This window comes from Nyctibius grandis, chromosome 18, assembly GCF_013368605.1.
Source record: "Nyctibius grandis isolate bNycGra1 chromosome 18, bNycGra1.pri, whole genome shotgun sequence".
Classification (NCBI taxonomy): Eukaryota; Metazoa; Chordata; class Aves; order Nyctibiiformes; family Nyctibiidae; genus Nyctibius; species Nyctibius grandis.
Genome location: NC_090675.1, coordinates 583,767 through 608,603, shown reverse-complemented (window position 1 = coordinate 608,603; position 24,837 = coordinate 583,767). Strand labels below are relative to the sequence as shown.

Here is a 24,837-nt window from a genome sequence, read left to right as displayed (position 1 = left end):
CCTGGTTAACAGAGCATCAGTCCCCCAGCCAAGGGTGCGCCGGTGGCTGGGCACACAGCTGGAAGGATGTGCCGCCTGGCACCCAAGGGCATTTCTCCATCAAACCACTGGACGAGAGCATCACACATCTCCAGCACCCCTCCCTAAAAAGCCTTTCACCTTCACTGTAGTTTGTTTTTCAATAAACATCATCCTTATTTCCCTTGCTTACTTTTTAAAGCACCTAGTTTAATAATCACCAACACTATTAATGAATTATATAGAAGAGAGCAATGGTTGGCTTCCAGTTTAAGCTTTTGCTCCTAGGCAAGTGATGAAGGCACCCAGTTCTCTTCACCCAGAGGTCAGTTCTCAGAGCTGTGTAAAGCAAAGTAATACCAGTCATTAATAAAAAAAAAACCCAAAACCCAGTAAACAAAAAGCCACCACAACAGGGAAATGGAAAAGGCAAGGATAACTCAGGATTGCTCTACACTGACACTGGTATTAATAGGGTCAGCTGGCAGCACACACAGACAAGTCCAGGCTTCTCTGATATCCAAAATAGAAACAAACCCAGTGCAGAGGAAAACAAGGGCCGTGACTTACCGAAAAGGGCTCTGTAACACTGTCAACAGAGGTGACAACACTGAGGGCAGGGAGAGAAAGGGGAAGTGGTTCTCCAACAAAGGCCGTCTCTCGCCACTCAGCACTTTTGCAACTTAAGAAACAGCACAAGGAGAAAAACAAACGAAGCGTGGGAACCCGCTCCATCTCAGATGTTTGACGTAAACGGCATTTTTAGCAACATCTGCATTTGTACCTTTTTTTTTTTTTTTTTTTTTAAAGGAACTGTCTACAGGCACTTCCTCTGCTCCAAGGTGGGGCTCCCTGGGGAGATCATTCAGCTGCAACAACACACACAGGCATAACCACAGAAAGATCTGCCATGCCAACGGTAACGCGTTTGTACTAACGTATCTACTGATCCCTTCTCACCATGGCAAAGTCATCTTTTCCTCGCTTTGGTCTCCGATATGGACATCTGCTGAAGCTGAGCTGAGACAACAAGAAAAACTTAGTTTGCTAGAAGATACCCAAAGGCGAGGATGATGGGTGTCAATCTGAACTCTAAAGGCATTGCAACTCTAAAGGCATTCTTTTTACTTGCTCCAAGTGAGGAGAGAATTTACGGTAAATTCAGAGAGGGTACAACATGCAAAAGGGAGCACTGATGAGCACGGTTGTGTCTGCAAGTGAAGAGCAACCACTTCAGATGCACGAAACAACCACACTCAGACTGAGTTTCAGAGATGGGATCTAACCAGCCTCAAGTCATCCAACAAGGCTGTAGGGAATGTTGACACCCACTCAATACCCTACCGAGTTAACCGTCCACAAGGCAAGCCCACTACTGGAAAAAAACATCAGGCACACACGCCATCAGTGCTCCTCTGCCACCAGGATCATTTGAATTGAGCTCTAGAAACCATTTCACAAACTTCACAGTCAAAGCAGCTTGGGCAGCCTGGGTACACTGGTGAGGGCAGTGGCATCCTTTGGAGATGGCACAGGAGGCGACAGCTCTGGGCTGAGAAACCCATCCCTGCCAGAGATGCCTTGCTGCCAGCGAGGGGAGCAATGACAGCAGCCCAAGCTTTCAGCCCACGCAGCTGCGGTCTGCACTGTGCTGAAGACAACCACAACCCCCTGCAGCATTCCTCTGCCGCCCGGTGCCCTGAGCCTGGCTCTGCAGTGGTGAGCCGACCTTTGGACTCCTATCAAATGTATTCCCTCGCAGGCAGGGCTGGGATTTATTTGTTACAGGTGCAGGAAAGCAGACTGGGTTTTGTTTTAAGCCAGACCCCAGAAGAAGACGTTTATAATTTCTGATAGAAGTCAAAGCCCCCGTGGGTTTCCCATTCCCCCCATGTACCCCTGGCCTACGAATGATCCAGCTCAACGACATACAAACTCCTAAATCGAAGGCAATGCAGGCAGACCCCTCACCCAGGCATCACTGCCTCCTCGCCAGCCTCCTCAGCGCTGCCTTCCCCCCGTCCACGCGCCCAGGCCCGCTGCCGACAGCTCTGCGTTACGTTTCACGGGGCTGCTGCGAACGCATGCTCATACAGTAACGCACGCACCACCTCCCCGTGCCACCCCGCTGCAGAGCCCGTCGGCATCGCGCCCTGCCAGCGCTGGGCAGCCTCGGAGCAGGGCTGAGGAATCACAGAATCACAGAATGTTAGGGATTGGAAGGGACGTCGAAAGATCATCTAGTCCAATCCCCCTGCCGGGGCAGGATTGCCTAGACCATATCACACAGGAACGCGTCCAGGCGGGTTTTGAATGTCTCCAGAGAAGGAGACTCCACAACCTCTCTGGGCAGCCTGTTCCAGTGTTCAGTCACCCTTACAGTAAAGAAGTTTTTCCTCAAATTTAAGTGGAACCTCCTGTGTTCCAGCTTGCACCCATTGCCCCTTGTCCTGTCAAGGGATGTCACTGAGAAGAGCCTGGCTCCATCCTCTTGGAAGCCAGCAAACGTCCTGGTGCCGAGGCTGGGCAGCTCGTGGGCAAGCGAGATGCACCGAGTCACGATGCTGCTGCTGCCACGGAAGCGCAGCATGGGCTGGGACATCCCACTGCAGCACAGACCGTCAGGTAATAACTCATTTTGAGGAACACAAACTTGGGTGCAGGCGGTATGATCCATCACGGCACTGAAGAGCAGAGCCATGCAAGGATGGGTGCAAGCCATCACACACTGAAACGCACTCATCTTCCGCACAGTGCAAAGAGCAGAACACTTTACTGACCGCCTACCTGGCTAAACAACGCGACGGGAGTCCCAGCAAGGCACATGCTGGGTGGCCCACAGGCAGCCTCCATGCCGGCTTCAGAGAATCCACCCAGAGAGAAAGAAAAATATTCCAAAAAGCAACAGCAAAACAAGTTGTGCAAACTTGTTTCTTGCTCTGGTGAGCTCTGGAATTTGGGACTGAAGAGATGCACAAAATCATTTTTTCTACAGTCCGAGCACGGCAGCTCACGTACTAGCAAGGGGGCGGCTAGCACAATTAAGATGCTTATTAAGAAATCCAGGCACTTGGTGTTTACAGAAGAAATTCGATTCTCTGCACTTTTTTAAGCAAGAGACCCAGACCGGAAGCGAGACCGTGAAAGGAATTTGTTTTACATGATAGTCCCCAAAGGCTTCCAGGTCTCCAAGTCAAGACATTCCCAGATTAAAGCCCTACACGACATTCTTCTTGTGCTATATACAGGTTAAACATCCACGGACTTTAATGCATTCCACGGGGTTCACGGAGCAGGACAGCGACACCCAAGAGAGCCCTCCGCGATGTTTTACCACCACGTGCCGCACTCCTGCCAGCTCAGCCTGTCCAAAACGAGCTGGCTGCTGTGGTATGAACAAAATGCTTTCACAGATATATTCTTAAAAACACTTTAATCAACATGAGAAAACTTCATGAGGAGAATCTATCGCATCAAGGATCAGAGGAAAAACCCCAGCTTTTTTGATCAGTTATCTTCAGAAACACCACCCCTCTGACTGACACGTACTTATCTTTTTTTCTCACAGATTTAACACAGCCCATGTTGATCACCTTTAAACCACATGATAATCTCCCCTTCTACCAGAGTTTGAAAGTGTTACCTTCATACACAGCACATTTCTTTTTAAACCTTAAACAACAGCTCACACATCCTCGAGTAGCTGGTTAACTAACAAACCTGAAAGGTCTTTCCACTATGTTTAAACACGTGTAATACAGGATATTTCAGAACTGATTTTCACTCCGATCTCCCTGCACGTGCAGGATTCATCGCTGTCACAGACCTGACCATGTTTGGCCTGCCTGGCAGCGCCCCGCCAGAAGGACCCCTCTGCTTTAAATACGACTGTAACACAAGTCACAGGAGACACGCTAAGGTCAACACACTGTCCCTCCCCGCAGAGCCAAGTCCAGGGGCACCTATATTTAGACGACGTATGCCCAGCACTTTAAACATGGACGGAGACCACTGACTTGCCTGAACCGCCGCCAGTGCTGGCTGTGTCCCCGGGATGGGGACATTCTGACCAGGAGCTGGCAAGCGCCCTGGCACCCGCTCAAAGCTGGGCACCCTGTGCACCCACACAGCCCCGCACCCTCCCTGACCGCCACGGCTCCCTCCGGGCACAAGCGCAGCCTCGTAGACTTGGGCAGAGCAGAGCAGCCACAGCCCGGGTGCGGGCAGGTCAACGAGGACGTTGCTCCACCGCTTCTTTTGCTGGTTATGGTGGAGGTGGCCAGCATAGAGTGTGGCTGTGGAGAGCTGCAGAGCAGAGGTCCTGCTGCCTGGTGAAGCAGCCCCATGCCAGGATTCGGCTCTGCAACCGTCCCGATGCCTGGAGGGGGGCATGGGATGGAGGGATTACGCTGGGGAAGCAGCCTGGCTCTGATGGCAGCCTCCTTGCCTGCCCTCAGTAAATACATTAATAGATCCCTGGAAATAGAGCACCAAAACAAGGACCACTCTGTCTCCACACAAAGAAATCAATGCTGAATAATAAGCCTTTTCCTCTGTGCTAAGAAGCAGCAGATGCTTATTTACCAAAAGCATCAAAAAATCATCCAGAGGCTGCTGGATTTGACTCGTAAAAAAATAGAAGGAAGTTATTTGTTCAGTATTTTAACTTCTGCAGCACTCAGCACTTTCCATTTTCTCTCATTCTTATTGCATTCTCCCCATGCACGAGGCTATTTGATCCCTAAATGACAGTTTCCAGCAGGAAGAGTAAAATCAGTTTAGGACTGACTGTCCCTTCAGATTAACAAAAAGGACAGTCAGTGGTAACCAGCGATGTGAGATGGTTTGTGAACTGTTTCAGAGAGAACAGCCATGTGCCAGATTGCTTTCAATAGGTTTTGATTTGAAATTGGAAGTCACAGGGAGCTTTACCTGTTGTGCCGATACGGCCCGTAACCAGGCTATTGATCTGCTCACCCTTGCTAATATGTCAGTGACTTCATTTTCTGGAATAGCAAAGCCACAATTAAGGGAATACAAACTTCAATGTGGCTGTAAACGATGACTTGAAATTTTAATCAGTTAGTAGTGAGAAAACATCAAAGACAAAGGATCAGAAACATTTTATAGTTGGGATGGTTTCATGGATTCTGTGTGTTTTCTTCAAACCAAGGCAACACTTACAAGGCCAGTCCTTAGCATAAGCAAGGTTAACACAAACTTCAGATTCAATTTAAAGCTGCAAACCAAAGAAGAAATGCAGCATCCCTTTGGGTTAACTGACCCAGCGCTGCGGGGAATGGGGTAACTGAGCCTTTGCAGGCAGTCTGCTCCCCAGCAGCCTGGGGACACGCTGCCTCGTCCAGCTCGCCCGGCCCCGTACAGCACACACCTACCCCGCAGAAGCCAAGAACACCACTCCAGCGTTCTGCTGGTGTAAGTGACAATCAGTCTCCGGAGCCATCAGGAAAAGCTCTCCAAATCAGACCATGAGATATAATTATGACGCATTTCAAACTGCAGACTCAGCATCGCTTTCCAATCCAACTCTTCCCCCCACGGATGTAGCACGTTCTTCCTGGAGACAACATCCCTTGTGACTCCGCTTTTCTTTTGGCTCTCTGAATAGGGATCAGCTTACCAGGAGTCCTTTATTCCTGAAATAATTTCCATTAATCACTCACCATGCACCACTTTAAACAGAAGCTGATAGACTGTGGGCTGTGTAACACCACCGCAGCATCTCCCAGCTCCGACAAAGGCTGAAACGAGGGGCAGCCCACGAGGCGAAAGTTCGAAGTAGCAGACAAGTGAACTTCAAAAACTGTTCCCAAGCATTGCAATGTTTTTATATAGACACTTTAAATAAAAGTGGAGAAGCAGTACCATTCGAACCATGCACTCTCCATATCTGCTCATGAAAAAAGCAAATAAAAGGAAACAGCAACGTGCATCATTTTGAACCATCACACTGCAGTTTTGCACTTGCGATTCCTCAATACAGCTGCAAAGTAGCCTACTCTTTTAGCACTTTAATGTGACTTTCAGTTAAAGGAGATGTCAGTCCTTAACTTCAAAATGCATTTGAAGGAGTTTCTAACTCAACATAAAAACCCCTGCAAAGTTTTGCTGACTAAGACTCAGACTGGAAACATATTAAATAAAGTTTTATTTTACAAGAAGCTTGAACTCCGAAGAGCAGAGATTCCAGATGTGTTTATCCCTGCAAAAGTCAGGTGCTAAATTTCATCAGAATTAGCACTTTAGGCAGTTTGGCAGCCAATTTTCAGTGGTTAACTCAGGTCTTCATATTTCCTAAAAGCACATAAACCCCTTTAAAACCACACATTAAAGTAAAAAGAGCAACAGAATATTAAACACTGCCGAGTGTCACGGGCCCAGAGAAGCCTCTAACAAGAACAGAGTGTACTTTAGGGAAAAGGCTCTTAAAAAGGCTCTAGAATAGACATTTGCTTAATTTCAAGCTAGAGAGCCTCTCATAAAACGTTTCATGACGTACTTGAAGGAACTAAGGACAAAAAAGTCAGTAACGTTACGACGGCGTCAAGGTTTTGCTCTGGTGACTGTGCTGGAATCCCGGCGATGTCCTGCCCCGTGTCCCTCGTGTCCTGCCCCGTGTTCCCCCGTGTCCTGCCCCGTGTCGCCCCGTGTCCTGCCCCGTGTCCCCCCGTGTCGTGCCGAGCAGCCGCCGCTCCCCGACCACGGGCTCCCCGGCTCGCTGACCCACGCCGGCGTTCACAGGGACAGCTCAGCAACACGCACCGGCCCCGCTCCCGCGCATGCGCTGCACGGATGATCACATCATGGATGGATGTTTATTCTGCGCTCCTCACCTCTGCTCGTTAACGAGGCACATGAATATTCCTCAGTTTGCTTTCTTACGACTTTTTCATCGTGGCAAACCAACAGGAGGGCTAGAAATGGTGCTGACAAATTATTTGTTTTTATTTAGACTAACCGGCTTTCAGTCTTTGCAACACGCAGAGGAATGCAGCTGTTCCACTTTGCATTTGTTTTTTGATTTCTCCATCTCTTTTTCAAAGCAAATAAAGGAAAAAAAAACAAACAACCCTAACAGTAACAACAACAAAAAAGCCAATGACAAACTCTTCACACACCACCACACAATGAGCCTTAAAAAAAAAAAAGAAAAAAACAATTCTGGGTTCATTTTAATCCATCACTGAGCTGCAGAAAGCAAGCAGAAGACTTACAGACTAAGTTTTAGAGGACAAAGGTAAGACTAATGATGGCTTTTCCCATCTGTACCTTTGTGCAAATGAAGTTCCCACCTAAATTATGACTTGACAAAGGTAAATTTACCATTTGCTAATCCAAATGACCCTCCTCCCGTCCCACGTGCCGTCTGGAGTCTCTCACGAAACATTGGCAATAAATCCAGAGTAGGGCTGCCTGCGCCCACCACCCCGACAAGCAAGAGGTGGGTGAGCCAAGGCCCAGGTGACAGCGCGCTCCAAAGCATCCCATCCCATCAGGACGCTGTAAGAGCAGAGGCTGCAGGGCAGCGCGAGGCTCAGATGAGCAGATTCATTCTCTTCACGCTGGCGAACAAAGGATGGGGAGAAAGAAAATACAGCACAGTTCGTTATACACGGTAACACTGGTGTGCAGACAATTAAGTCTAAGCTCAACCCATCTAACAGCCCTCGGCAGGGGTCCCAACCCACCCTGGGCACGTCGAGACAGCTGAACCAAGGCGTGAACTTACTCCGGTTGGTCTCTGTGCCTCCACAAAAGCCACACCGCAAAGTTCAGATGTAACAAATCTGCACTTTTCCAGTGAAAAGCTGGACGTTTAAGACAGTGCGAACCAAAGCCAGAACCACAGAGATCACAGGCAGGGGAAGGCCCAGGCTGGTGGGACAATATGGACCGCGTGAAGCCATTGTGAGGAGCGTGTGAACAAACTAAGGGCTTCGCTACTAAGTGACAAAGATCATTTGTTTAAAAGAAAGGACTAAATCATTTCTGGTTCAGCAGTCTGTGGATTTAGCCTACTTGTAACAACGGTGTTTTGAGAAAAAGAATACTTCTTAAATGGCTTATTACAAATAAACCCAGGGACCCCAACGGGCTGAATACAGTGTTGATGAGGGCCAGATAAGTACAGGATAAACAGGAAAATGCACTGAATGAGGAGCCTGTGGCCTTAATATACCCAGAAATGCCTAAATTTGAAAAGCTGCCAATGCCAACAAGTGCCAACCCTACACAGAGATCTCTCAGGCTGGATTCCTGCATTACCCCCAGCCTTTGTGAACGCTGGGGCACGGCTTTAACTTTATCATTCACCTCTACAGGTTCTTCTTTCCTCAGACTCCCTCAGTTGCAGGCTGATGTACTTGAACCAAAAGGCTCCTCTCTGTCACAAAACGCTTGGTTAATCCTACCCAACGCAGCAAGAGGTGCCTGCAGAACAACCACTGCCAGTCCCCGGCTACTTCCCAAGCTGCCGGATTCAAGCTCTGGCCCAGGTGCACACGCAAAGCGAGGTGGTGTCTTCCGAATCCTTCGGCAAAAGCACAAGCATTCAGAATTAACGACAGAAGGGAATTTTACCCCACGTTTGTGGAAACAGAGTCTTCAGCCAGCTGCTACGAAACACCACGGCTGGAAACTCAAGTTGCAGGTTTGCTCTGTACACGCTACATCCATTACACTGGAGAAAAAATATTTGCTGAACTAGTTTTAAGCCCATACGGGCTGATAATTTAAATGCTGTTTGTCACACACAGAATCACACAGAATGGTCAAGGGTTGGAAAGGACCTCTGAAGATCATCTAGTCCAACCCCGATGCAGAGGAGACGGCGACTCTTCAGAGCCTACGGCAGAACGGGATACAGAATTTTAAACTTTCTCTGACCCCACGAACACTAGTTAGAAGCAAGAGTTTCAAGAATGTTAGCCTGAAGTTGTTTAAAAAACAATGAAGTAACATTTTAGCCAGGGGCTCTGTGATAAAGGTACAAGGAAGTACAGTCCTGCAAAAAAAATCCCAGCCAGCCTATTCACTGGCCCCAAAAAGGTCCTTTTCTGCCGATAATCTCACTTGGGTCCTTCTGCTTTGTAGTCTTTAGAAAAATCCCAAGCATTTCCAGAGACAGGAACATCTGCAGAAGTTTCAAGAAAACACAGAATCTCAAAGGCAACTCTACCATTCACAGCCTTTTAAAACATGAACTTGGCAGCCCAGCAGCGTGGGCTCCCTAACTAAAACATATTGCTTAAAAACAGGTCGTGTGTGGGGGTTTTGTCCTTGAAACACTAGTTTGCTGCTCAAGTTTTGATTTTACATCCGATAATCATCTCTGTCTCTCTTCCAACCCCCTACCAGGAAGGATCGGTGAGACAAATACCCACAGCTTCCAGTGGAATAAAAGGAAAAGCCAAACAGGAAAAGTAGTTATGAACAATACAGCCCTGGCTTAGTTAATGATCAACGTTGGAGCACACAGCATACTACTCTTACCCAACTACCACAACTTACTTGCACAGAGTTTTTAACAATCAGTGGGTAGTAAGAGGCCTTTTACGCATTGCATTTGTGTCACTGCAATGAGCAAAGAAATAAAAAAGATGAGAAATCCCCGACGACTCAGCTCTGTCAACAGGAAGCCCATCCACTGCGCGGGGGGGAGCGGAGCTGCGCGGAGGGGTGGGCAGGAAGGGTAAGGGGTCAGGCTCCCCTGCCTGCACATTCCCATCGCGCCCTTGATGGAGCAGGAGCCTGCCCTGTGCAGGCGCACAAACCCTGAGCACATAACACACACTTTAAGTGGAAAACAGCGCTGTTATGGTCCGTACAGGTCCTACCAGCCTCTACAAGAGATGAAGAGCTGATCAACTTGTTTCCATATTTCAAGCACCTCTAACCAGAGCGACCCTCAGCTCAGAAGGTGACTTCAACTAGAGCTGATGGCAGTAACTGGAATCCCTTGGCTGATCCCAGTCTTTTGAGCAGCTGTTTCCAAGCATCTCCTCGTCAACTCTTAAATAACATCAACTCTCAGCACAATGGTAAAATACTCACAAAGGTGCAGCACTTACACTGGCACAGAGGCAATTAAAGATTTCCAATAACATGCTGCTTGGAGGATTGCGGTCTAAGTGCTGAATGGTCAAGGGTTTTGGCAGCAGTAACACTGGGAGCAAATAAAAAGGTTGTAAGGTTTCTATATGATAAATAAATAAAAAAGCAGCTCTCCAAACAATGGCAACAGCAGCCGCACAGCTACCTAAGTTCCTGACTTGGCACTTGGTGTAATTTAAAATTAGATGGTCACGAAACTTCCTAGCACAAAGGCCATGACTGCATGATAGAGGTAAATGAAAGGGGTGGGGAGGACAAGGGCCAAGGCAGGCTGGGCACAAAGACAGGCTGCAGCAAGGAGGCGGCAATACAATGAGCCCGAATTACCCGGTGTTGTAATTTAGCGTACAGCTTGTAATTACCTGCACAGCCCGTAACTTCCTCTTACACGGTAAAGTGCTGTTTCTTCACACTACGCAGAAGCAGAGTTGTCACTTACAAGAAAACTGATCATGTGAGAGAGCAACAGGCTGCTAAGGGAAGTCTGCAAGAACATTTACTGGCTACCTTTAACCTTTCGCTGAAAATAATCCTGTTTAACCTGTGGGGTTTACTACTTTCTTCTTTTTTTTCAAGAGCTCCAAGTTACACCCACAACACTGAATAAACTATCCATTCTAGCTGCTGCTTTTTTTTCCCCCCAAGTTTTAAAATACTTACAAAACCTCCCAGTTAACATCCTGTAATAGAAAACAGACCGGGATGAAGCAAGTACGAGAACGATGGAAAGTAGCAAGCATATTCCTGTTTTTAGATCCATCTGGCTCCCCAAGTGTTGGAGGATGAAGTAGTAAACACGCACCCAACGTGAGCCCAGCGAGGGTTCTCACTGCTGCTTTGCAGAAAGGATGCTGAGGCAGAGACAAAAGTATTTAAACACACACAAAAATGCACAAAAATGCCAGGGGGATGCGGGCACCAAAGCTAGGCGGTCAATTCTCAGGTTCAAAAGAAAAGCTAAGCGTCCATCTGCATCTGCAGGCACCACTCCCTTGGTGAACACCGGCCTGGTGGGACCCGGCCAGGGTTGCACAGGAAGGATGTGGCGCAGCAGGGAGCAAGAGCCGGGTCTTCCCAAATCCCAAGCGAGCGCCCTGATCGCTGGATAATCCTGCTTTGCTACCGAGATAAAGAGGAAAACGGAGCGACAGAGGAATCTGGCATTATCACAGGGACACGGAAAAAACACTTCAGGGGCACCACCAATGAATGAGATACCTAAAACTTGGCCACAGGCAGAGGAAGCGACCGCAGGCAGGAAGAACTGATCTATGGCAATTTCTCCAGGCTTCTTCTGTTAACAATTCTTTGGTATTTGCAGACTGAAGTTTTGCTTTTTTCTTTCTATCTCTCCATCAGCTGCCTTAGAGTTTTAGTAGACCAAAGTAAATTTTGAATCCTCCACACAAATAAACTAGTAAATCAGCAGAATTCCCACTAGGTTCAATGAGAGTAGCAAGACTTTCTGGAATGAGTTGCAATTATAAATTCTGAGCATTTTGATAAATACAAATCTCTCGGACATTTGATTTGAATCCTTGTGAACCTGAAATGAATTAGACCCAGACCCGCTGACTACATTACTGACTAAAAGCGTCAACACAAGAGTAATTTCTGCTGATCGCTGAAAGTCAGAGCTGATTAGCCAAATACATCTACTAAAGAATACACTGAAACAGAAGTTTCTGATAACGTTTGGGTCACTACTGCCCTTCCCATTCCACAGAGAACACATTTTTAGCACAGCGAAACAACAAAATCTGGATTTTTAGGTCTTGCCCACAATGAAACAAGGACATCCAATATTAATCAGCCTTTATGAACTTGTGAATATAAACTTGAAGACAGGTCTTTATTATGCCAGCCCCGAAGCCACAGCAGCGTCCTGATTGCGAACGCTATCAAAATATTAATCCAGCGCTCAGCCTTGTGCGAACGTTTATGCGTGGGCCAAAAGCTCTGTCATTCTCATGCTTATTAATCTTTCCTTCCAGGAGGCAAAGGACAGCGTAAGCTCCTCTGATAACTCCGTTATCTCCCTCCCCAGAAAAGGGAAGGGTGGCCCTCTCAACCAAGTGGCAATTTAAACAACTAGATACAAGACCGCAGGGCTACAGGCGACCAAGGGGGCAGAGACGAGCAGTATTTCCCCTTTCTTTTGATCCCTTTCCGTACAGTCTCAAACTGCGGGTTAAGTGTTTGAGCGGTGTATAAAACAAACATCTTAAAAGCACTTAAATTGTTACCTAGCTACCTAATACAGCTTAGTAAATCATCTGGAGCTGTAAGGAAATGTTTCAGCCTATAGTAGGTTGGGTTTTTTTTCCACAATTCCAGAACTGTTGCTACTTCCCAAGGCCCAGGGCATACCCAGTTGCATCCTTGCTTCCACAGAACAGTTCAGGTGTATCACTGTTAAACCTACATTACCAGCAACCACAGGGAAGGCCGTCATGTTTACAGGCAACACCGCGAGCGGAAAAAAATGACTAATTACAAACATTCTGGGCTGAGTATGAAAGGCTCAGGGAGACTTAACTAAACTGATTACCAACTACCGCAGTGATTGCTAATGCTCAAAAAAGAGGCCACAGAGTCCAGGGACTTATTTCCATATCAAGCATAAACAGGGATATCTACTGAAGACCTCATAAATGCAAGGCAGCTCAATTCCTAGCAGTTTCTTACAACAAGAACGCAGTTCCAGGTGGGACTCAGTATTTTATCTTACTATCTTTAAGCCTTTCACGATGTTTCCAAGAGATAAGACAGCCACTGGCTTATTTAAAGAAATATCAAGCACGACTAGAGCACAGCGACTCTCTCTAAAAGCCTTATCTACCCCCCCATGGCAGCCGTTTCCCTCCTTAATCCTTCCAGCCAAACCCCACAACTGTTAACTGCCTACAAATTAAGTGATTATTTCTATCTGCATGTCAAAGGGGGGTGTGCAGCTGGAGAGACTGATTTTTCAAGCGGCTTAGTAAGGGGCACAGGGACACTCTACACTCTATAGCTGCCCAAGACTGACAGTACTTGAAAACTGGCACCAGCTCCCGTCTCTCCCTCATGACCTGCGGGTCCTGAGTGTGAGGTCTCAGTCCTGCTCCTATTGCACCGACCTGGGGGAAAAAAAACCCCACCGCAAACCCGCAGCCCCCACCGGCCACCCGGTGATAAACCAAGAGAGACCAAACACGGAGGCTAATCTCTGCTTTAAGCCCAAGGAAGGGCCAAGGTACGCGGCCACTGGAAGCTCACACCTCACCATCCAGGCACCGCCTGGCTGCGTGTCTGCCGGAGCGGCGAGGGCAGCGTGCTGCAGCCCGGCCCCGCACCGCCCCGGGGCCCCGCACCGGCGGCTCCCACCTCGGCAGACCCGCGTTCCCCGGGGCGGTAACACTGTAACAGTGACGGAAGCGCCCAGCCGAGCCCCGGGGTGTTGGCAGGGAAAAGCCAGGCGCACCAGCGGTACGGGGGACACGGGCAGCCCCGCCGTGCCGCTGCCGCCGCAGCCCCGCTCCCGCCGGCCGCCTCCCGCTGCGGCGCCGGCTCCGCGGCCGGGGAAAAGTTTGCCCGAAGGAAACGCGCGGCGAAACCGAGTACCGAGAGCGGGGAAAGCGCAGCCCGGGCGGGCGGGCGGCACACCGGGGCAGGGGGGACCCGCGCGGACCGGGCGGGCGGAGCGGCACCCGGGGGGGAGGCTGTGCCGGCCGGTGCCGGTCTCTCCGGTACTCACAGCTGGGCGATGGCGCCCTGGGAGATCACGGCGTTGTCGGAGAAGTAGGGGATCATCGCGGCTCCCCGCCGAGGCGGCCGCCCTGCCCCGCGGCATGGGGCACCCGCCGCCGCTCTGCCCCGCGGCCGCCGCGCGCCGGCCGCCCCCCCACTGCGCAGGAGCGGCCCCGGCTGCGGGGCGGGACCGGCCCCGCTCCGCCCCCGGCCCGCACGTGGCGGCGCGGGGCTGCGGGGACAGGCGGGGGCGCCCCGGCCGGGCCCTCCCGGCCAGCGTTCGGCCGCGGGTTCCCCCGGAGCCGGGGCAGGGGCGCGCTGCCGCGGGGGCAGTTTGGTCTCTTTTTCCTTTCCCCCCCCCCCCCAAATCTGGGCCACAGCAGCCGGGAAAGCTGCGAACCCCGAAGCCAGGCTTGAAGCAGCACATGAGAAGGTTTTTCGCCAAAGGCAGGCAGCGACGGCGCGGGTGCTTAGGAAACGACCTTAATTCCTCTCCTGCAGGAGACAGGGGAAAACAGTTCTTGGCAATAACTTTCATATGCAAAGACTTGACAACTCCTTTTCTGCCAAAGGAGAAGAGAAGCAGCTGCCTTTCAATGCTATTTAATCTCGAGCTCCATCGCCCCTCGGGAGAAAAGGAAGAAAGGAAGTTCGTTAGAACAGAAATCTTGTCCTCTGGCTGCTGGGAATTCAGATGTTGCAGCGCAAGGGAAACTTAATCTAGTTCTGCACTGGGGAGGGTCGGAGGGGCAGCTTGCTCAATCCCGGCCTGCGCACAGGACAGCCCCACAGCACAAACCGTCTGTTCCAGATCTGCATTCTCCAGCCCTTACACCCAGCAAGCAGCTTAACGAGGAGTGTGAGAAAACAACAGAAACCTGGGAAGCTATAGCTGAGTTTTCTGTTTCCCATAGGAAGGCAGGACAGCCCAGCCCAGAGGGACACAAATATACACTAGTCTTAAGTCGTCTGGTGCAGATGGCACATACTCAGACCCAGTAACAAGGCACAAGTGAGCTGCCATCGGAAGATGTAAGTTTAAACACATATATTTATTAATGACACCTACTCAATAGTAAAAAAATACTGCTGGGGCATCACCGCAGAACTGCCCTATGATCAGACAGCAGAGCTGGAAGCCAAAGAAAGCTTCGTTTAGGGTTTATCTCCAACTATGAGCTAAAACTTTCAGAGAAGCAGAGAGGGGTTTAAAAAAATAACACATCGTGATAGCAACTGCTTCAGGTCTGAGACTTCACAGCAGCAAGACAGACACTCGTCTGAAAGGTCTCAACCATGCCCACTTCAGGGACTCGCAGCGAAAAGGACAGAGCAGCAGAATTTGTGATTCTGCAAGTTTGCTAGAACATGGTTTTGTTGTGTACATTTAAGCAATGTCATCTTACATAGCCAAGAGCACATCTCTGGTAATGGCTCCTCACAGCTGTAAAGAAACGCAGTGCCAGCTTGCTGCAGTGCCAAAAAAAATCAATTTATTAGGCAGAAATGAAGTCAGTTGTAAGAAGCAATGGAAAAATCAGGACATTAGAGAAATGGAGGGTAACTCAATCCTTCCAGAGGTCAAGAGACTGGCAAGAACCTCATATTCAGAAGTAACACATACCACACATTCATAGACTGAAAAACAAACCCAGAACTTCTGTTCTATGCTAATTAATAACCTAAGGGTTTTATTCAAGCATCGTAGAAGACTAAATGCACTTAGATACTGTCCAGACAGATGTCAGTTTTCTTACACGCAACTAACATTTCAAAGGCAAGCCCTTAAAAACTGCTAAAAACAAGTGCAGTGATTAACTACGAGCAACACTCTTAAAACACCTACTCATAACATATGGATAATAGATCTGTAAATGAATTAGTCCTGGATTAATACACTCATGCACTGCACCTCCATATGCTGGGAGACCAAACGATGATAGACATATCCCAGCTTTTGTCTTTTTGAACCTTTAGAGAACAGGAGTAGGAAATGCTCGAGTAAGTTCATATATTGAAATGTGCACTAATACAAGGTATTGGGAAGTCTTTGTTGCCCCCAGGATTGAAATACCAGCCCGAGACTGACACTGCCTTCAGGCAACAGTGAGATCAGCGTTTCAGTTGCCACTGCATGTGTTATTTTCATATTCTGCTTTTAAAATCAGACTTAAGGAAAAACCCTATTTCTTCATCGAACTTGCATCCTACATTTAGACATGAGCAGAAGTATTGACCCTATAACCTGATCTCTCAATATGCAGGAGCAAGGAGCAGGCAGAAAGAAGGGGCTTCGAGGGGACAGACAGCGAGATGGAGTTGAAGGCAGCAGGTCACAAGACAGCCAAGAAACTGCTCCTCGCTGGAAGCAGGTGCACTCTGCTGGGACAAACACATGAAGAACTTCAAGTGCACAAAATTGCAGTGATGACAGGTGACAGTCTAAATCACTCCCATGCTGCAATAGAGCATGTGAGCAGAGCCATTAATCACTGTATGACAAGAGTAAATAAGTCTGTCTGGGGTCTCAACTGTTTCCCAGCCCAGTGCACGAAATTACTCGTTGCTGTGAGGAAAAAGGCACTGCCCATCCCAGTTTTTGGCCAGCATTTCGTGCTCCCCAGGAGGCCACAGCATTAGCAGGGCCATGCCGTGGGCCACAGGCATAACACACATAACGACACAACACGCAGCAGGGTTTCATGTAACCTTTGAATACTGCAGAGGCTAATAAACTACAGTTACGTACATCAGGCAAGACACACACTGTAAAAACCCATCCCCAAACCTTTGTAAAGCTAACCAAGGCAGCTACCCTGGCAGCTAGAACTGGTTATGGGAGCATCATGGAAAAAACCTCTGATGAAGAGTGCCAAGGACACCCGGCCAGGCACTTGGGGAGGAGGGAACAGAGGGAATGCCCACCAGAGCTGCCTCTGGAGAGGAGTTTAAGGGGGTGGAAGAAGAACATGCGTCCACAAATCTCTAGTATTGACTTGTAGTGTTCTGTCTGGCAGACAAGAAAGCTAAAAATATATGGTTTATTCGTACAATCATCGTCTCCCCCAGTGTCTGTGTCTCAAAGCCATACACAGTAGGCCGCACCAGTAACTTTAGCCGCCTTCCTTTCCTTGTGCATTTTAACACGTTTTGATCTTACAAGGATGTAACAGAGTAATTCTGTGTCCTGCACGGGCCTAGCAGCTTGCAAATGGGATTCTCCGTGGACAGCTGAGGCCTCTGTACACAGGTCATCAGTAAAAATGCATGAAGCACTCTGGTCAGGTTTTGCATTAGCATACACAGATTTGACACTTGCAGAAAACATGCTTACAGCTGGACACCGAGTCCTGTCAGTGCACACAGCCCACATGCAAAGAGGGCATTAATCAAGCTACTGTTTCCATCCAAGATCAACAGCTTAAGGCTGAATTGCTGCTTCTTGTCAGACCACACAAAGGTGTGGGTGTCACCATATTCCACCCACCCCTATCCCACAGGGGTTTGCTGAGTGTCTGCTTACACGCTAAGATGATTAAATCTGGAGCACGGATTGTCTTATTAGGCATGTTCCATTCTGAGCCTACACTGGGGCCCAGTGACCTCTTTTGATTTCGGAGCATGTCTGCTAGCAAGACCTTCTCTGGTCCTCTCAATTCCCTCCTTTTGAAGAGCCCTAATGAAGACGACATAGTGCCATGGTCTCTCTAGAAACTTATTCCTGTGGGTATGAAGGGTTGGGTGTTATTTTAAGTCCGTTTGGACTGAAGTCCAGGTGCTCTCTGCAAAAGCAAGGAGCATTCTTCTCTTCCTCCAACACGGCAGGGTAAACCTGTGGAAGGTGTAATGTTAGTCGTGTTCAAGGTAAAGGGACCAGCGGGATGTTGTCAGGCATAAGAATTTTGGCCTAAATCTGTTAGCATCAGCATAATAGATAAGGCAATGCAGAACCCAGATTCATGCTTTCAGGGCATTATCAAAAAAAATTGTGAAGCTGCTGCATTAGGCAAACCAACCTCCCCCTCACCACCATCACATCCTCTCTCCACAGAGCGATGAGCTGCAGCAGTGCCTGCTCAGCCGCCTTTACTGTGCATATGGAAAGTTTGTTCTTTACTGCTGGGCAGCTGTTTCCGGTGACGTTTATGAAAAGCTACTGAATTTTCAAAATAACACATGGCTGCCTACAGCCGAGCACGGGAGTCTCGCACAGGCCGCACCAGAGGGAGCAGAGGTAGCAAGTTCATTTCCGTGTGCAGAGGTGGGGCCGAGTGCTTTGTTTTTCTCACCGGCAGCTATACTCAATCTTTCCCCCAAAGACAGCTGTCTGAGTGTCCAGTCTGATGGGGAAAAAGGGTCCGAAGAGGTAGCTTTGAAGAATATGGTGCCACGCTCCAGCTGTTTGAGGGTCAAAGGATCCGCTTTTCTGGTGGGAGGTCAGTTAATTCGTCCTATTGCAGTGAGGACGTGCAGCTTTCAGAAGTGATCGGAGCCTACACATGAGTCTGAGTGGATTAAGAGTCCAAACAGATGACTTATGTGGGGAGAGCCTTAAATTAGTGCAGCAAACCTGTAAACAGGTAGAGACCGAACCGCTGAGAGCAGTAACTCCTGCGCTGGTCTCCTACTGCTGCCTCCCCACCTTGGAGAGAGAAGTTGATCTGTTAAAAGCCTTCTGGCCATTTTTATCATGGGAGACAAAGCCTGCTGCGTTATGTGGTCCAATTTATCAGGCAAACACGAAGCCATTTCAGTAGCAGTGATCATAAACAAGCCAATGCATGCAGGGCAGAATGAGATATAGTAAAGAAACAAAGCTTTCCCAGTAAGAGGCATGCCACCCACCAAGGCAGTGCTTACATACACCAGCTTTATTACACACAGTGAGGGAAATTTAACAAAGTAATTACAAAGAAGCCCATATCTAGTTTAAAAAAAAAGAGGGGGGAGGCAGGAACAGGGAAAATATGCAAAACTATACCTGAATCTTGAAGAACCAGTCAGAACAGGAAGCCACATTCTAAATTTGGTTATTTAAGCTGTCAAAGAGTATTTCTGTTTCCAGTTCTTAAGCAAAGAAATCAGAGGGACGCAGGGGTAGGGTGATAAGCATCACAGAAAGAACAAACCCCTGTTTTTAAAGCCCGTTTGGTCAGTTGCCCATCATGATCAATGATTAGGCTTCTTAGTTGAGAATTCAACACCTATTTTGCAATATTATCACTTCATTAAACCCTTCCCTCACAAAACCCACACCCAATCATTGTATAGTTTACTTATCAGTAAATCTTAGAGGGTCTGACACAAAGAGGTCAATGCTCAATTACACCCCTTCCAGAGGCAGAAGCAAAGAACGCTGAAGGGACGGAGCAGTGCCACCAGGCAGCAGGGGCAGGAGAAGGGACACAACACCAACGTCTGTCCCTCTGGTCTCTCAACAAGCAACAGTAATGTTGGACAGGGGTAACATGCTGAGACACAACTTTTGCAGAAACATCTCCCACAGCCACCTTCTCCTCCAGCTTTCTGGAGAGCTGCCTTCCATGTGCATTCAAGCAAGTCCAGAGGAGCTTTGGAGAAACTAGTTCTTCGGATGCAAAAACTACAACACATCCTATTTGCACAGCAAATTGCTTTCCATGCAAACATCTACAGTGCTACTAAAAAGTTAATCCCGGCCCTTGTAAACTGTTACAGCACTGCTCTAAGTCCAGCAAGGAAGAAACATGCCTGAATGACATGTCTGAGATCATAAAATAGGTAATGTGTTATTTCAGTGACCTATAGAAAAGAAACATCTAAATCCTCTGAACTGTCAAAAACACACCCCTAATTTTATAAAGGAATGTTTTTAATGCAAAGATACCAAAGAGCTGAATGGCAACAAGTCCAGAAACCCTGGCCCAGATTCTCAAAATACATTTAAGTGCCTGAAATCCACACAGAGCTGAAAACTCTGAGGATTCATGTTCAACTTTGAAGACTTGCCAAGGTGCCCTACCCGGAAAGGAACCAGAACGGCTATTTTGGAGTTTCCCTTTCTATTTACAACAGGAATCTTTCCTTAACTTAGACTCCTCTAGCTCAGAGCACCTGGTTCATGCTCAGCAGGAGACACAAGCACGTATGGAATCCTTACGGCACCTCCTGGTCAGCCCCTCCTTCGCTAACCTCTGAAGAAGGAGCACAAGTGCACAGGGGCAGCTGTTCTGGGCTTGCTGTGTGCCGAGCAGACCCTTTCAGCAGCTGAAGGATCTGACCCACCTTCATTACTTTTACTTCCCAGTTTGTCTTTGCCTTGTCCCTCATTCTTCTCTGTTCACACGCTTAGAATGACGCATTAACAAACTTTTCATAAGCATTCGTATTTTGAGCGAGCTCCCTGCTATAGCATCATATGTTTACCTGATAATTTGATAATGCAACTATATCAGTCTGCTTGATCCTTCAGCCTGAACATCACACCTGAAGTCATCTGACACATTGTGATCCACAGGTATGTAATCAGACTGGACTGAGCATGTTGTAACCACAGACATAGATCTTGCAGTGAGCTAGCCCTGCAGATATCTGTTACTGATCTAATAAACCCAGGTTTTACTACAAGTGCTATACCTTTGCTCACAGTTTGGTGATAAAACACCCGGTATTCAAAAATGAAGACCACAGACCCATGTTCATGAATCATGACATGTGGCCCACAGAACTTTTTCTGGTGGTCAGCAGAGCTGGCAGATTAACAGAACCCTTCTTTATCTCGGTATTACATTCTCCACCAGCAGCTGTAGTAAATGCCGCAGAGAGGCTAAGCTGTCACTGAAAGGAAAGACAGAAAGATGGCTTCAGGAAACACATTCTAAAGATAAGGTTCATCCTTACAAGAGCTTAGTAATCTCCGGCATGGATAAACACAAGCTTTCCTGTACACCACACACACAGTCCCCTCTTACTCAAGATCTGGAGTTAAACTGCCTTGCACACCCATTACAAGATCCCAGCTACTGTTCAAGTACCAACAAAATAAATGTTTGGCAGCTGCAGCAGCAAGCAAAGGAAGCGCAAGGAAGGTTCAGTGGCTAGAACTCACAGCGTGTGGTTTTGGGAGCCTCTCTTGTAACTCTGGATAGGCTTTAAGGATAACCAGGAGTGTCAGGATCCTGCCAGAGGAGCACCAAATGGTGATGATCCACATCTCCAAAAGTCACAACAGCGACAGGATGCTGCAGTTCACACATCTCAGTGTGGAGTAAATGAGCCTTCTGAAGTGCAGTGAAATCCGCATCACAGGATCACTCCCCCCTCTCTCCCAGGGACTAGCACACGTGTGCCGTAACCCTCAGGTAGAGAGCAGCTTACAATGGGTCTCAGTTTAAAAAAGCAAACAATTTGGCTTACATTCTCTTGAGCTGTTGCCCTATACAAGGAAACACATGCACCAATTCCGCTTACTGTTTGAAAAACAACTTTTTTATACTGTTACAAACCATAAGCTCCTGCATCAGACTGTGGTCTTCCGCTCTTAAAACAAAGGTATTTACTCACAGCTTGAACCTTGAGGCATCTTGGCACATCCAACTGTTATCATGGCAATAATCTGATTTGCTTTCCTTCCCAGTTCACTCCTGGAAGGAACTATTTTGACTAAAAAAAAACAAACCAGAAGGTAAGCATACTGAGGCTGCAAAAGGTGCTGGGTTTTTTTCCTTTTTTAACACCACCTTCCCACCCCCATCGAAGAGGGGAGGACAAGCACTTTTTGAGAACATTTTCAGGTAACAAACCCCAGATTTCGAGCAGGACCCAATCACTTTCTATGGCACTTGAAGGGAATGACAGGCTCCTCAGCTTTACCTGAGCAAACGGACTTTGGTCTGACCAAGTGCCAGGCCATAAAAGTTCAAAGAATTGCTCTGACGTCCCCAGCAGCCTCTCTAAACAGTGCAGCTTACTCGATTTTCTATGCAGCCTCAAATGCTGCAGTTCAGCAACCAGAGCTGTTTCAAGGCACACAGAACTGGTAAATTCACAGACAGTGTGGAAACAAAGGCACCGTTTCAAACATAACCCCAAAAAGCAACCAGCAGGTCCTGACAGCAAATCCAACGCAGACTGCGGCACTGGAGATGTCGTTTGTCAGCAAAACAAAGATGCTGAATCCTTGCAACCTTGGCACAGAACACACAAAAACTGAATGTCACTATGTCAACTATGTCAGTTGGTGTGAACACAACTCCAAGCTCAATACATGTGCATTTTAGGTAAGTTTCAACAACATTAGGATGATGCAAAGAGATTAACACAGATGCTCCATTAAGAGTGTATTCAGCATGGCAGCAGCCCATCTGGGGACAGAAGAAGAGCTGTGCAGGCCAGCTAGCTGTGCAGTCTCCAGATAGCCTCATAAAATGCCTACAAAGGAGCTATAAAGGTAATAAATGTAATAGATTGTGCAGGACATCTGCTTATGCAGTACTCTGTCTTAGTCCCATTAGCCAAGAGTTAAGACAGGTGACAAGGACCGGCTTGATCAGGGGCTCCAGAGCAAGAACTTGGACCCACATCAGGGATTTGGGGATCTCACCCATAAACTGCAAGAATGGTCATGGCTACGGCAGGGTACAGAGACCCTCCTGAGCTTCCCCCAGAGCAGGGCCTGGGTGTGGGAGGAAAAAATTCCAAATAATCTGACGAGTGGGGAGGCCAAGCTGGTTTTCACCTGTTTGCTCAGCTCCAGGTATTTGCAGTATTATTTTCCTGTGGTTTTTTAGTAATGGATAGAAGTCTTTATAAAAATTAGGTGCACGTTCACTATACCCAAGCACTTCCCTCAAGTAGGAAAACAAACCATTCCCCTTCGCATCAGTACAAAAGAGTTTGCCAGAAAACACTGTTTCAAGCGTCTTTGAAGGATAATTGCAGAGCACACATGAACTCTCCTTCTGCACATCTAATAGCTCTTTCTATCTTTTGGAGAAAAGCTTTATGTGGATTCTGCTAATCCACAAAGCAGAAAACTCTTCATTCTGTGATGGTACTGGCAGAAACAGTTTTAAGAGCATTACTCTTACAGCATAAAGTGTTCCAGGAAGGACCAGACCTTCTGAGAGAGCAGAAGCCAAGGGGCAGGCAATGCCAGGGAAGAGGACTGGCTGATCACGTGCTGACGCTCTCTCTCCATGCAGACAAACCCCAACGAAGAGGCGAGTGCAGACCTGTCCTGTCACTTGACTGCTCTTTAGAGCAGGTTTAAGTTTAAACAACGTTTTCGCACACTTGCTTTCCCGCGTCTGCGAGACTTGAGTCCCTGCAATCACAGTCCTCTGTGGTGTTAGAGCTTAAAGAGCACAAACAGGTCAGCACCCAGATAGATCATTGGGTTTAGGTACGATGATCTTGATGTACCTACCTACAAGTTTAAGCTTCTGTTTGAAACTAATTTCTCTGCTTCTCTGAAGGACATTTTAGACTGGTTGCTCTTCATAGCCTGTGCTCAACAAGCAGTAGTCACTCCTGCTGTCACACTACCAGTCTTTTCTGCATGTTCCCCTTCACCTCAATACATAACCCATATGTTACCAGTGAGAACAGGTAAGCAGCAGAAACCCGACACAAGAAGCTATCTAGAAATTGCTAGCCACAGGACTAGTAATGCTGTTGAGCTGGATCCAAGTGGAACACTTGTCTCATTTGAGATAGCAATCCCTGGAGCATGCAGAGACATGGGGACTCAGGAGGATGGAAATGAAGGCTGTACTCAGGGATCTTCAAGAGTGATCACTGCAAAAATCTTCTGACGCCAAACATGTCTATGTGCTTGTGCTTAGGTCTTAAGCTAATTCCCTTGCAAGCACTGTGACATCTCTATGATCTAACATCCAGTTTTATAAATATTGAAAAGTTATTTTATTAACCCAAACATGCTTTTAGTCACGGTAGTGCTCTTGCATTCAATGTCCACGTGATGGGATGAGTTTGGGCATGCTTGATGCCAACCATGCTACCCTGAGTCAGTGTTTAAACAAATTTTACATAAGTGCAGGATACAAAAGGACTCCTCATCAGAAGAATTTTACAAATAGCAAAAAATCCCACCCCAAATGCTGACTGTAGCTACAGCCAGGTCACCTGAATCGTGCCTCAGGAGAACTTCACCAGCCTGGCCTTGCCCAGGCAGTCAGCTAGGAATGTCAGGCTGCTGCAGAGAGTGACTTCGGTGACATTGCAGCTGATAATGTACCTTGCTTTTAAAGCCAAACTCATCCATTGCCTTTTTACTGTCTGCATTTTTAATAGCTACCACTTGGTATGTTCCCTTGAAAAGTGGGGATTAGATATAATCAAAAGCTGTTTATAGACATCTGCTGCTCCTCCACAGCAGGATTCCAGGTTGATGACTTAGGCACATTTGACTATTATTTTTATCCTACTGTAATCAAACATATTTAATACCCACCCCCTTGTTTTCCCTGAGGATAATCTTGGTTTCAGTTAGCTTTCTGACCCCCGCAAGAGGAGTCGCGGAGTTCAGATCACCACATCAACAGCAGGTTGTCATTTCCTACCCCAGGAAGTTATTTAAAATACATTAAAACATGCTCGTTTCAAACATAACCTACAATTGTTGCTAAGTGCCTGCAACAATTAAATACCTCCCATCCCCTCCAATACATTATGTATACTGAGATCAAGTCATAAGTTGATCTTGTGACTGCTGGAAGGCTAAAGGTGAAATTAAAAATCAGGGTTTAGCTGAGTTCAACCTGAGCCTTTGGGAACTGTGCTTTCCAGCTTTCCCCTCAGTCGTCCTAGCTGTAAAATGAAGAAACAGCAATTCTTAAATCATCACTTAAGGGCAGAAGACTGAAGGAAACAGACCAGTCGCCTTCCCCGGGACAATCACAGGACTACACTGAAATCATGGGAATGTGCAACCATGACAGCTTTTTCTTCTGC

General features: G+C 47.7%; 1 protein-coding gene across 2 annotated transcripts in view; it reads right to left on the bottom strand.

Moving 5' to 3' along the window:
- SSH2 (slingshot protein phosphatase 2) overlaps nucleotides 1-24,837 on the bottom strand; it is a 102,948-nt gene that overhangs the window by 44,361 nt on the left and 33,750 nt on the right. The window contains exon 1 of one of the 2 annotated variants that reach the window (XM_068415880.1): nucleotides 13,892-14,012. The exons of the other annotated variant lie outside the window; for it this stretch is intronic. Within the exon in view, the coding sequence (XP_068271981.1) occupies nucleotides 13,892-13,947 (56 nt within the window). The 5' untranslated portion in view covers nucleotides 13,948-14,012. Of the gene's footprint in view, nucleotides 1-13,891; nucleotides 14,013-24,837 lie in introns of those variants that run through there. 2 annotated transcript variants of the gene reach the window in all.